At 35.1% G+C, this 12,682-nt stretch overlaps 1 protein-coding gene across 4 annotated transcripts in view; it reads left to right on the top strand.

The window, feature by feature from the left end:
* Window positions 1–12,682, top strand: part of CDH8 (cadherin 8) — a 337,912-nt gene that overhangs the window by 275,248 nt on the left and 49,982 nt on the right. For all 4 annotated transcript variants that reach the window (XM_070612041.1, XM_008515416.2, XM_070612038.1 and 1 more), the window contains one exon: window positions 1,884–2,001. In XM_070612041.1, coding sequence (XP_070468142.1) covers window positions 1,884–2,001 — 118 coding nt within the window. The remainder of the gene's footprint in view (window positions 1–1,883; window positions 2,002–12,682) is intronic.

The following is a 12,682-nucleotide window of genomic DNA, read 5'->3' as shown; positions in this document are numbered from 1 at the left end:
GTCCACAAAAGGGTTACCTGTATTTCCCAGCATCGCCCCTTGTACTTTCATTTTTATAAAACTGGAAGCCCAGGGTGTATCTCTGTACTCCCGTGTCAAGGCAAATATGCTAGGTGTTTAGATATAGTAAATATAATTGCATTCCCATCTACTCGGATGAGGTTGGGGCCCTGTTTTGGCAACATCAAAGTTGTGACACTTATCAAAGTGCCATGTCATGAATAATGGTAGTGACCCTAATAACAAAAAAAAATATTGATAATGATGACTAACATTCATTAAATATTTGCTAGGAACCAGACACTATATTAAGAGACTGATATGCATTTACATCCACAATCAAAACAACCATAGGTGAAAGGTAATCTTTTTATTTGTAACATAGGAAGACAAGGACACTGAGTTTCACAAAGAGTTAAGGAACTTCCTTAATGTCACACAATGAGTAAAGGGTGAAACCATGACCTCTATCTAGCTTTGTTTCAGAGTTGATCACCTTAATGTCTCCTCACTGTCTCAACTATACTTTGTACTTTTTTTTTGTTATGTTGTTACTCAAGCTAAGTTTGATTATAAGACGTTTCACAAGGTCCTTAACAAAAGTAAAACACCTACGAAGTAAGAATATTCTCCACTTCAAAACTGGAGAAATAGAAGTTAAGAGAAGTTATTTCATTTATGCCTCAAATAACCTTAATGCACTGCTTTCTATATAGCAAGTGCTTGATACAGTGCAATACTCCACAGCTGCTAAAAGTGTTCTGAAATTGTGGTTCTCACACTTGTTTAGGTAATAAATAACAAGGCAGTGATGTCGCTTTCTCAAAAAGAAGTCATCCATTTTTTTCTCTTTAATGAAATTGGCAAAGTTGAATGGGACACAGTTGTTCAAACAGACATAATACATTAGGCATCATCATTACGTTCTCTAAATTTCATAAACCTGAGAACATTTCCCTGTTAATTTTTTTAGGGTGAATTTGATATCGCCTTGACTGTCATGCTTCATAGGCTTTTTTTGTAGAAATTATGTTGTAGCTATTTACAATAGAAGTATAACCTATAATTTTTTCTACATTAACTGTTGCCCCGTGTTTCATACTGCAGTGATTAATATTACAGAATCATAAATATGAATTATTAAGCTAATTCTCTGACATCCCAAGAAACAACTTAGCAATAAGTTAATGCAGCTTTGCAAATGAAATAAACACATTCAACCGGCACCGATTCCAAGTATGTGAATCTATCCAAACAGTTCTCTGCACAATGGTAATTCTTCTAATCCCTATAATTTATTCATCTCAGGATACACTCCAAAGCATTGTTTGCATGTGTTATCCACTAGCTTTAAAACAGTGTTCATTATTGGGAGGGAACAGATGCAACTCTTCAGAAAGGTTTGTTGCAGTGAGGTTTGTGCCGAAGAACATTCCATTTGGCAAACACTTGTAACCTGATGAGTAAAATGAAAGAGGACTTCTGAGGATTCAAGATTTAAATCCTTTACCTCCAAGATCTTCCCAAGAGCCATGCTGCAATCACTGTAACAATTCCAAATACCGTTCTAGATGCTTGTATATACTCAAATTGGAAATAAACCTGTAATTGCCCAGTGGAATTTTCAAATACCCTCAGATTTGCTATTTCAAGCCACAGACACCAAATGGACACAAAGGTAATGACCTTAATTTTCATCAACTTATCAAAGCTGAGGTTTTAAAGTGATGAATGCTTCTCCTTATGCTTCGCACAAACCATCCATGACAATTTAGAAAACTCAAAAAGATTCCTTGGACCAAAAGGGATGTTGCTCAGCTTTTAAAGGCAGTTCAAGCCCTCTGATGTCATCAGAAATGCTGATGTCAAGTTTTATGTTACAGGTCATTCAAACAGTGAGTGCCATGGACAAAGATGATCCCAAAAACGGACATTATTTCTTATACAGTCTTCTTCCAGAAATGGTCAACAATCCGAATTTTACCATCAAGAAAAATGAAGGTAAATATTTTAGCATTGTGAAACAGGATAGAATATAAGTTGGAAAATAGGGTATGATTTCATAATATGACTGAATATATCAATAAAATATTTTTTGTTCATCCATGAGCAGTTGAAACCCAGCTTATCAGCATAATGGCATGATAATTACATCACTTCCTTTTTCCAATATTGAAACAATAGATAAGAAAATTGTTAATATGAAAGTTAATTTTATCCCAGGGAATACCTCAATCACCTTACTTTAAAAAATGCACAGTAAGATTTAACCCCTGTGAAAGTTCCAGGAATTTTCAGATTCTGAGATATCTATTACAGGAGGAGCTGCCTTATACATTGCAGTTGTTAAATTTTAATTGAATGTTTACCAAGTATTTTGGGAAAGTCTATCCTAATTTTGCCTGATTGGTGGGTACACATTAGAGGTATTTGTTTTAAGCCTGTACCAACTTTGGCAATAGCAATTAGATCAGAAAATCCTTCTTGAAGGACACTCCTTATCAGTATTATTTTGGAGCCAATATGAACTAATTTTATTGTTAAGTATTTCAATCAAAGAGAACATTTAATCCATTTCATTATTTCTAGAGAACCAAGCTTGGATTAACCATTTCTCTTAACTATTGTCTGTTATGTATGAAGGTCATAGATCACTTGGAAAAAAAAGTGTATCTCGTCTGTACATTTTTGTCTCCTAAGCTGCTGTATATTTAACAAGGATTTTTAACTGTTTATTTTGGCTCAGATGTATTTAAGTCTTAGTTTCAGCTGTTTTAGAATGATTAGCAAAATAAATGTACTGTCTCAGGCTGACTTCTGGCTTTACTATAGGCATCTGCTTAGATTTCTGAACAGTGTATAGAAGAGCGATACTCAATTAAAAGAGTAAAACTCGGTTCATGACATTTGTTGGATTATTTTCTATGTTCTCTTTCAAGGAGGTAGTAAATTTTGATAAAACTTCCTTCATGAAATAAAAGAACATTTTATGGCTCTTGTTAAGTATATTATGGCCTTACCTTTTAACATAATGGTACTTAGTTCTTTGGGAATGATTTGAATAAATATAGATGCATCACAGAAAACAAAATGAGAAAGTTGTTTATAGATATTACTCATTGAGCCAGCTTGCACATTTATAAATACTAAGGACATAAACTCCTGTTCTTTCTCCTCAATAAACGCACAAATTTGTTAGTCTCCCCTAATTAGTAACTCTAATCCAAATACGTTGTCTTTCTTTTTTTGCTTAACACTGCCAAGATTTCTTTTTATGGAAGTCATGTGAATATGTCTTATATTTCATAAGAGGAAAGGCCCCTCAGAAGTCCCAAACTGAGTTGAAAGTCTGTGCCTGTGTGGTCCAAGCCTACTCTGATTGTGAGCTAATAGGCGTTGGTCATTATTTTTTCATATAAAATGCCTGCCATTTAAACATTCTCTGTGAAGAAATATTTTCCCAACCCAAAGGTTCAGAGCTTCTTGGCATCGTCTGTGCACTCTGCAGTTTCAAGATATGCCTGTTATAGGATGGTCCGTTGAAGGCACTACATGAACGTGCGTAGGTTGAATGAGAGATTATTGGGTGCCAGTGAATGTGCAGTTTTGTGCTGTATTTATTATTCTCTAAGCCTTTTGAAGAGGAGACTTTAATTCGACAGTGAAGGAATTCCATATGTTTTCTCTAATTTTTGGAATTGATAGAAAGTAAAGTTTGTACACTTAGGAAACCTGTTTTTCCCTACATTTCAATAAACCCTGTAATAGAATATTTAAAGGCATGTGGATTAAATGTTTTACTTTGAAACTAGATAATGGAACTTACAGCTTTGTGCATGTGTGTATGTGTGTGTGAGTGAAATAATTGAGAAAAAAATCAGATATTGCAAAACGATTTGACACGGAGCACTCTCTGTGCCATGATTATTTTAAATGATGTGTTTGTTTATTTTGCAAAGAGTGATTATATAATTTATTATTCCAATTGGGACTTTTTTTAAAGTGAAAGGGGTTGATATTTACATTTATGCCTGGAAAAACCATAAACCAGCACTTTTTTGTGGAAACTAGGACATATTTCACTGATTTTGGATTTAGGATCCAAATATTCAACATCTCCATAGAATAAATCATGAACGCATAGAGTTTTGAACAGATATGTCAAGTTTATCTCCCTTTTCCTAGATCAGAAATTCATGAGTTTTGCTCCATAGACCACTACTTTTTTGGCATCTGGATAAGTTACTGTGAAAATGGAAAAACCGATTTGTCTCTGCTTTTAACATGCAGAAACAAAGTAATGGAAAGAAGTTGTCAGATTTAAAATGTTGGCGATATATAGACAAATAGGTCGATAAATAGGTAAATATCTTGTGAGCCTGTTGCCCATTCTCTGTTAATGGTGAGAAAACACAAAATGGCCAAAAAAAATCTAAGTACTAGACAGTATTTGTTTTAAAACTATGGTACATTTATGTTTGAGACGTGGAGTGAATCAAATGGTATACTTATATTTAGAATTGTTTTTTCTTCTTACGATGGACTTTAAAATGGTGAATAGCTCATGTTTTCCCGCTGACAACATCATGATTTACATTTCCTAGCCCACCAGATGAAGGTTAAGATTTTCAGTGAGACAATATATCCAAATCCATAATTGATGGGTAGATGATCCCCCTATTTAATTAGAATTTTATAGGAGATGGTTTCAGTATTTGGCATTTTCTAAGGAACTTGCAGCCATGTCTTTCAACTCAAAGTTACTATGATCTTTCTCTTCTTTCATATAGATTGGTCCTTCTGTAATTTTCAGCTAACTAATTCATAATCTAAGACAAAATGAGATAGAAATTAGCTGTCTCTTGTCTCCTACACAGTTGAGTGATTTCACAAATAATTCTCTTTCTAAATATATGAGAATCATGTTTCTGCCAGAATAGAAAAGCAATCTTCAATACAAATAAATGTGAAAGCAAAGGTAAAAAATGTGATGAGTCATTTACATCACATGGAAACACCAAACAATCATAGCACCTTGAACTTTCTAAATTATATGGACCAGAGATTTGTTTCTCCATCTTCCACTTGGATGAATTTATAAACAGAAGGACTTTTGCTGACCACGTTTCAGTATCAGCTTCCATTCTAACCGTGAAAATGGAAGATATTCAACAATTAAATACAACAAGACAGGGAAGATAAATGGACCTTTTAGAGATACAGAAATATCTTGCTTGCAGAAAATTTGAGGTCTGCAGAAACCTGATCTTCTCCAGCCTGCAGATTGTCGTTAAAAGATTTGATTGGAATTGCCAGAAAACAGTCTGGTGAAATGGGAGTCTTCATGTTTTAAACTGAAATAATTGAATCTCGAGTATGGAGAAATGAGGAAAAACATAAAGCTCTGCTCCCTAAGGCGGGCCTGTGGGAAGGAAAGAAGTAGACAGTGAACTTGACCTTAAACACACCTTGGTTAGACTTAAGAAAAGATAGCAGGGGCGCCAGAGATCCTGATGACACTAATTTTTTTTTCTCTTTCTGATATCTCCATTTTGGCCAAAATCTATTGATAAGAACTTCACTCTAAAGGCATAATTGTGAAAATTAATTTTGATAATGTAGATGCTGATTAGATCTTTGGAATAAATATGACTTGGATTGTGTCAATATCCATAAATGGTTACCTTTTGGAATATAATCCATGCTTTGTTTCATGGGGTTTCCATCTCAGTTGATTGACTGACTTTAAGCAGTATCTGTTTTATAACTTTTTTATCCTCTAGAAGCATCCCTTGTAAGAACAGTGACCACGGTCATATTACTTTAAGCCTTAGTTTCCTCCTCTGTAATACCAGGATAACAATATCTACCTGCCTCATAGGTGTGCTTTGATGAGTATGCGTAAACTAGGGCTTAGACAGCTGTTAGCACGTCTGGCTGATAGAAAACATTCATCAGGAAATGGTCCAAGATTCTCCCTATATGAATCGATTAATTCCTAAATTCCCATGCTGTATTCCATCTCCTCTCCCTTATCCTTTGCAACCAGGTCTCTTCAAAGCTTTAACTCTATTGAGTTTTGAATGTTGTGCGGTAATTCTGAAAGTGGCTTCATTGGTATTCGTGAAAACCCTGATCCTCACTAAAAGCATTGCAAGAAATCTGCTTACCAATGTGTTGCTGTCTAAAGGTTGTTATAATAGAAAGATACAAGGGGGGAAAAAGAAGAGCAGGAGAAGTTGGGGAAAGAAAGAAAATATTTACCAGCCATAGAAATAGCTGTAGGATTCCCAGGTCTGATTTTCAGCATGCAAGGTTTTTTCTTCCTCCTTTGCCAAAATGAAATTCAGCTTTCTCCACACAATGGCTAAGCCCAACTTCCAACATTTTAGGATTACATTGCATTCTAGCATAGCAAGTTGTTTTAAATCATCCACAACCTCCCAACACACGTACTCAGCAGGAGTCATTTTGCATAGGCTGGAAAATTAAAGATAGTCTTCCCTTGCTCTTTTGAATAATGTCAACTTATCTCAGATTCCTCTTGTCACAAAACTAAAATTTACTCCCTGAAAGGGGAAGTGGAGATCCCTGATCCCAAGCCAGCCAGAGTTTACCCTCTGTCCTCCATCTTTTCTCAGACTGAATCCTCATGCATGCCTCTCCTGGATTCAGGATGTAGGTGTTGAGGCAGACAGAGTCCCTCTCTTATCGGCCTTAAGTCACTCGTGTCCCATATGGGCTGAAATGATCCACATAGTAAAGAGAGCCACCTTGATAAGCCAGTTTTTCTCTTTCCAGCCACCTTGGGCCTCCTTAAGTTCTTCCATTACACCAAGCTGCTTTAAAGCTAACAGAGGACTTTCTGAAATAGCGTCTCTTTCCTCAAGTAGCCTTTACAAGACACCCCATCCTTCAGCTATAGCAGACCCATTATTATTGGGTTTCCCAGGCAGTTATATGTAATCAACAAGTGAAAACTATGTGCTTGTATGTTGTGATAATCAATATCTATATATGTGTGTTTTCCAACATGGTGACCTTGTCTATTCTGCTTATGTGGTGGACTTTTCCACAGCAGCAAACATTGACTAGAGATATTTTCCATACAAGGTGTCAGCTCTTATCCATATTAAGCATGACACTTTTCCTCAGTGTTGAATCATAAAAGGTAGCACTTAATTTGCATGAAACAGGAGATCCAACTGGGATCCCGAATATGCAAAAAAGCATTATGCATACATGATCCAAAAGGCTTCTGCTTCAGTAATTCATAATTTATTGTTTATGCTTCCAGCAATGTTCCGTTGATAAAAAGCCATTTATGTTTCATTTTGTCGTCTAAACTGTAATTAAGGACGATGTGCAAGCTAAGAAAAATAGATAACAGATCTGTACTTGCACTTTCCAAGCTGCGTATAACTCTACAGTTTGGTACAGAAAACTAGATTTTTTTGGCTTAAGTAGTTTTTGTAAAACTCTTGTTATTTTGTATAGTCTCCATATCTTCTTTTTTGTTTTTCTTTTTAAAATCATAATACAAGAGGTCTTTCAGAAGTTAAGAATGTCCTTTGTAAATATTCAAAATCCTAAAATTATTGCTCTATTCAGACATAGCATGGACTTTAGTATCTATTTTGCAGTGTATATGTTGGAAGACAATTTAATTCTGAGATTACTGACTACCTGGGATGTAATTTAGGTTCATGGCATAGATTTATATGTGTGGTTTTTCATATGCTGTTTAAAGCTATGAATTGATTCAAAGCTACTCTGTCAATTTGCTAGCAATCATTTCTGGTCCTTACAAAGCATTCTAATTCTGAAGATTTTTGAAAGAGAAAAACCAAGAGGTAAATTGGCACATGCTTGGTTATCTAAAAGTGATCTTAGTTATCTTAAAGATGTCGTAAGGCATAAAATCTTTCCTTTGAGAATTTTGCTTTCTGAGACTGTTGTTTCAAAAGAAAAATAGAAAAATAAAGGGATCAATTGAACAGCAGGAGGAGTAGGAAGAATTACTCAGAGAAATGTTTTTTGTTTATCAAATCTTGTTTGGACCACTTTGTTGTTTGCGCTGTTAAAGAATAATATTATTTACTGATTTATCATCTATTTAAAAGCATAAAAATAGGTCTTGGGATTTTGTGGGTGGCAAATAAACATGACTGTCCTTTGGTAAGCGTAAGCAAATATTAAAATTGAATGTGGAAACAAAATAAACTGTCAGTCTACGCAAATTCTCCTTTTCTAAAAAAGTACTAAATGTAGTTGACAATCATTTCATCTCCTTTCAGCACAGAAGTTTGCATTTTGAATTAATTTGAGCACTTTATAGACACATTAGGCATACGTGACATTCCATCTAGGGGTGTGACCTGAATAACACATACTATGTCCCTTGGATCCCTTAGTTTATTAAAGTGGATAGAGAAGGCAGAGAAATAATTTGGAAATGGTAAAGGGGGCACTTGCATAGATAAACATTTAAAAAGTTGAGTTGGGATGAATTAGAATGAATGATAAAAGAGAGACCCTGTGGAATACAGCACAGCATCGGCTGCAGAGTCAAGAATATTTAGTTCTGAATCCTAGCTCTTCTGATTATGATCTGTGAGAACTTCCACAAATAGCTGAATAATCTTGAACCTTTATCTGTAAAATAGAAATAATAATTACCCCTGTGTTGTTTTGAATAAGAAAATATTAATTTAAGTTAAAAAATAAAAATGTACTAACTTCAGTGTCTGGTAAATTGAAGGTACTCAATAAATATGATTTTCTTCTCCTCCTCCTCTCCTTCTTCTACAATTTTGTGAGCCTCCTGAATCTCTCTCATCTGCTCAATGCAACAAACAAAAATGTTAATAAGAAACCTTACCTGAGGGGCCAATGACTGGACATGTCTGTAAACATCAGCCATAGGTAAAGCAGAGGGAAAGGAGAAATGGAAGAAAAGAGTATTTGAGTAACTTAAGTTGTTCTTTGAATATAATGTTCATTACCATAACATAATCAATGGATAAGAATAAAGAGTACCTAAAAATTGTAGGTTTCCATAGGGCTTGGTTTCCTATCTCTACATCCAATTGCACACAGCCCTCTATATATTAAGAAATGGGATATTTGAGAGTTGATAGAATGATAGAATTTTTGAGCTAGGAGCACCTTAATAAATATCCAGATTATGAAGATCTCAGATGCTAAATACAGAACTTCAAATGTATTTCAAAAAAATCAACGATAGCGTACTTTAAAAAAGGCAATAATGGTGGATGTCTGTCACCTCAACTTTATTTTCCATCACTCTCTCTCTTCTATTTGGTCCTTAGCTTGTATATCCCTTATACATCCGTTAGGTTGAATATGCAAAACCAATGATGATTTTTAAATCCACTCTCACTGCCCTTTGTCTGGAATGGACAGCCTCTGTTCCCTCTATTTTCTATATAGCTAATTTCCAATTATTCGTAATAATTCAGCTTCTCCTCATCTATGAGCAGAGCAAGGGAGTGCTTAACTGTTATTGTGAAGTTTTCTTTCTTTGCTTTTCTTTACAGGACAGGGTGGTAACTGTTGAGGCAGATACATGAGTCAAGGAGCGTCTCCTTCACTGTCCTCGGAGGTTGTTAATAACAGATCATATCTCTATTCACTTGCTCATTCATTCAACACCTATTTATTTAGTGTCTGCCATGTGCCAGGCACTACACTGGGAATTGGGAATGAAGCAGTGAATAAAATAGACACTGGTTTTGTCCTCCTGTACAGTATATTTTTGTTCTTCTCAGAACTCAGTCTTATACTAATTTGAATTCTCAGAGAGGAAGGCCATAATTTAACATGAATTTTTGTCACATAGTGGAGAAATTCACAGGCTAGCCTGCAAAATAATATGATTTGAGGAAGAATGATCACATATTCCAACTTCGCTACTGACGTAAACAAAGTCCCCTCTTAGACCTTACCTGACTTACGAGACTGGCCCTACATAAAGAAGAGCTAGGCTTTCATGCATTTCATCACTCCCATCTTTACAAAGCTTTTGGCTGATCAGGGTAGTGATATACATGTGTAGTGATGGACCACTAATTCTCCCTGTGAGTTTCAGATTGGTGTCCTCATTATGCCTGAGCTCAGATAATCTTTGTTGAGCCATACTATTCAATGTGTTTCTGGTTGCAGAATCAAATCATGTTGGTGAACTCTTTCCAAATTCACAGTAATCCATAGACATCACTGTAATTTGTGCTGTAGCAGTGCAGTGAGCTAGGGCTGATGAATCCTTTTATGCAGATTTATTAAAATCCATTGTAGTTCTGATCTGTCTTACTATATATAGTTCATACCTTTTCCAGTTCCTATACATAATTTGTTTAGATATCTGTCAGTTAACAGGCTTTATCTAGTTTTCAGTGTATAAAGTTTACTGAGGGCCCCTGGCAACTAGAAGATGGTATTGTGCTGATTTCTGGACATGACGTTGGGTTTATTTCCTATCTGTTGCCTATTCCATCTGCTCCCTAACTTGCCACCAGAATGAATGTGCTGATGCCTTTTGTAGAGGAAGGCAGTAATAGTTGTCCTTGGACCATTCTGGGTTTCTCATTGCTTTTTCTCTCATCCTAGTTGATTGTCTCCTAGAATTCCTCTCTCTATTATTGAGTATATTATTCTCGCCCTTTTGAAGGCTGTTCATCTTAGGGCAGTCTGAAATAACAGGTAATACTGTAGCTGGTATGCTGAGCACAATCATCCTTCTCTGAGTTTCCTGCTTTCACTTGGCCAGAGAGTAATTCTAGTTCCATCAGGGTCAACTGTGATTCACTTCTCCGTAGACTTCAGTTTCCTCTCATACAAAATGAATGGGTGGGTGCTACGAATGCATCTATTCTAACAAATTATGGGTGCAAACATGTGTTATTAGGAGAAATATCACTAACTTTGAAATCAGACAAGTCCTGTACCCACCAATTAATGAAGACATGACTTTGGACAAGGCTCTTGACTTTCTGTAACAGACTGTCTTTGATAATATTAAAACAAAATTGCTGTGATGAACAAAAGAAAGAGAGTAGGATAAATGCCAAGGGCAGTGCCTGAAACTTATGTGATACTCTCTGTTCTTTATTAACCTTCAAAAGAAATAATGCATATGGAAGTGATCTTTACAGTAGAAATTATTGTACCAAATCTCAACCATATTAAAATACTGGATAGCATTATTAAAAAATATGCTTCTATGGTATTATAGGTTCTTTTTCTCAGTTTTGTTGGGCAGAATTCTGGACATATTAAAGAATTAAATTATTCCCACACATTGAAAGAATCCAATAAACATAAGACACATGGTTCCAATAGGTCAGAATTTGGAACTTTGCATACCTTCTAAGGCTAGAGACAAGGAAATATGAGTTTTATGAAGAGACTTAATTATTCGATTCAGTTTTGATTAATCAGGAAGATCTCTTCAAAAAGTAGAGCTTGGATAAAGTTTTGCAGAAATAAGAACACAGTTGTGTGTGGAGGTATCTGTCACAGTTAAGGGAGAATGGTCAGATATACAAGTAGTTTACTTAAAGTAGAAGTAAGGAATGGTCAAAAATGTTTTTAAAAGACAAGTGCAATGAAACGTTTTGTTGGAGATCGATAAATTCACTGATAGTAAACCTTTGCTTGATTCCCAAAAGGAAATTAATGAGGTGGTTCTTAGTATTTGGAGTATGTCTGCATCCCATTCTTGATGTTTTTCATAGGATGACAAATGTGTCCTACACTTTTAGAAGGTTTTTACACATATACGCATACACACAGACAGAGATTACTAATAGGTCTGGGGAGCAAATTGATATAAATATACATTAGATATATCAGTAATATATATAAGAAAAAGTTTTCTCAGCACATGGTTTCAAATCTTAAAAATAAAAAATAGGGGCTGGCCCAGTGGTGTAGTGGTTAAGTTTGCAAGCTCCACTTCAGCAACCCAGGGTTCGCAGGTTTGGATCCTGGGCGCAGACCTAGCACTACTTGTCAAACCACGCTCTGGCAGCATCCCACATAAAATAGAGGAAGAGTGGCACAGATGTTAGTTCAGTGACAATCTTCCTCAAGCGAAAAGAGGAAGATTGATGACAGATGTTAGTTCAGGGCCAATCTTCCTCACAAAAATATATAAAGAAATAAAAATAATAACTTTGGCCATGTTCTGAAACATATGTTGTGAGTTGATATGAAACTTGCCCTTGTTATAAATATCGGTAGGCTAAAGTTCAATGAAGATAGTTTTAGAATATTGAGACAATTACTTAAAATTCATTATCTTTCTTTCCCAAAGTAAGAAAACTAAAGTGTATGCAAGTAATTATATAAAGTTCACATTTTGATTGGGTAGGGGAGGAACAAGAAGAAAACCCATGTTCTTATGTTAATTCTATTATAACTTTTCTATCATTCTAAAATAAGTATGTTTTCCAAAGTGAATGTTTACTTTTTTAAGAACTTCTTTTTTCAAGGAATAATCTAACATTATATACCATAGAAATATAATTGCTTATGAAATAACTTTTATTGAGAAATATTAAAAAGTGATTATAAAGATTAAAATGTATGCTTACATCTCTGTTTAGGATTCTATTTAAGAGTCCTTTGGTTATTTTAAGACAAATCTGTACTCTACTAC

The sequence above is a fragment of the Equus przewalskii genome, chromosome 3 (assembly GCF_037783145.1).
Source record: "Equus przewalskii isolate Varuska chromosome 3, EquPr2, whole genome shotgun sequence".
Classification (NCBI taxonomy): Eukaryota; Metazoa; Chordata; class Mammalia; order Perissodactyla; family Equidae; genus Equus; species Equus przewalskii.
The sequence above is the reverse complement of the archived record's forward strand: the minus strand, read 5'-3'. Positions and strand labels throughout refer to the sequence as shown.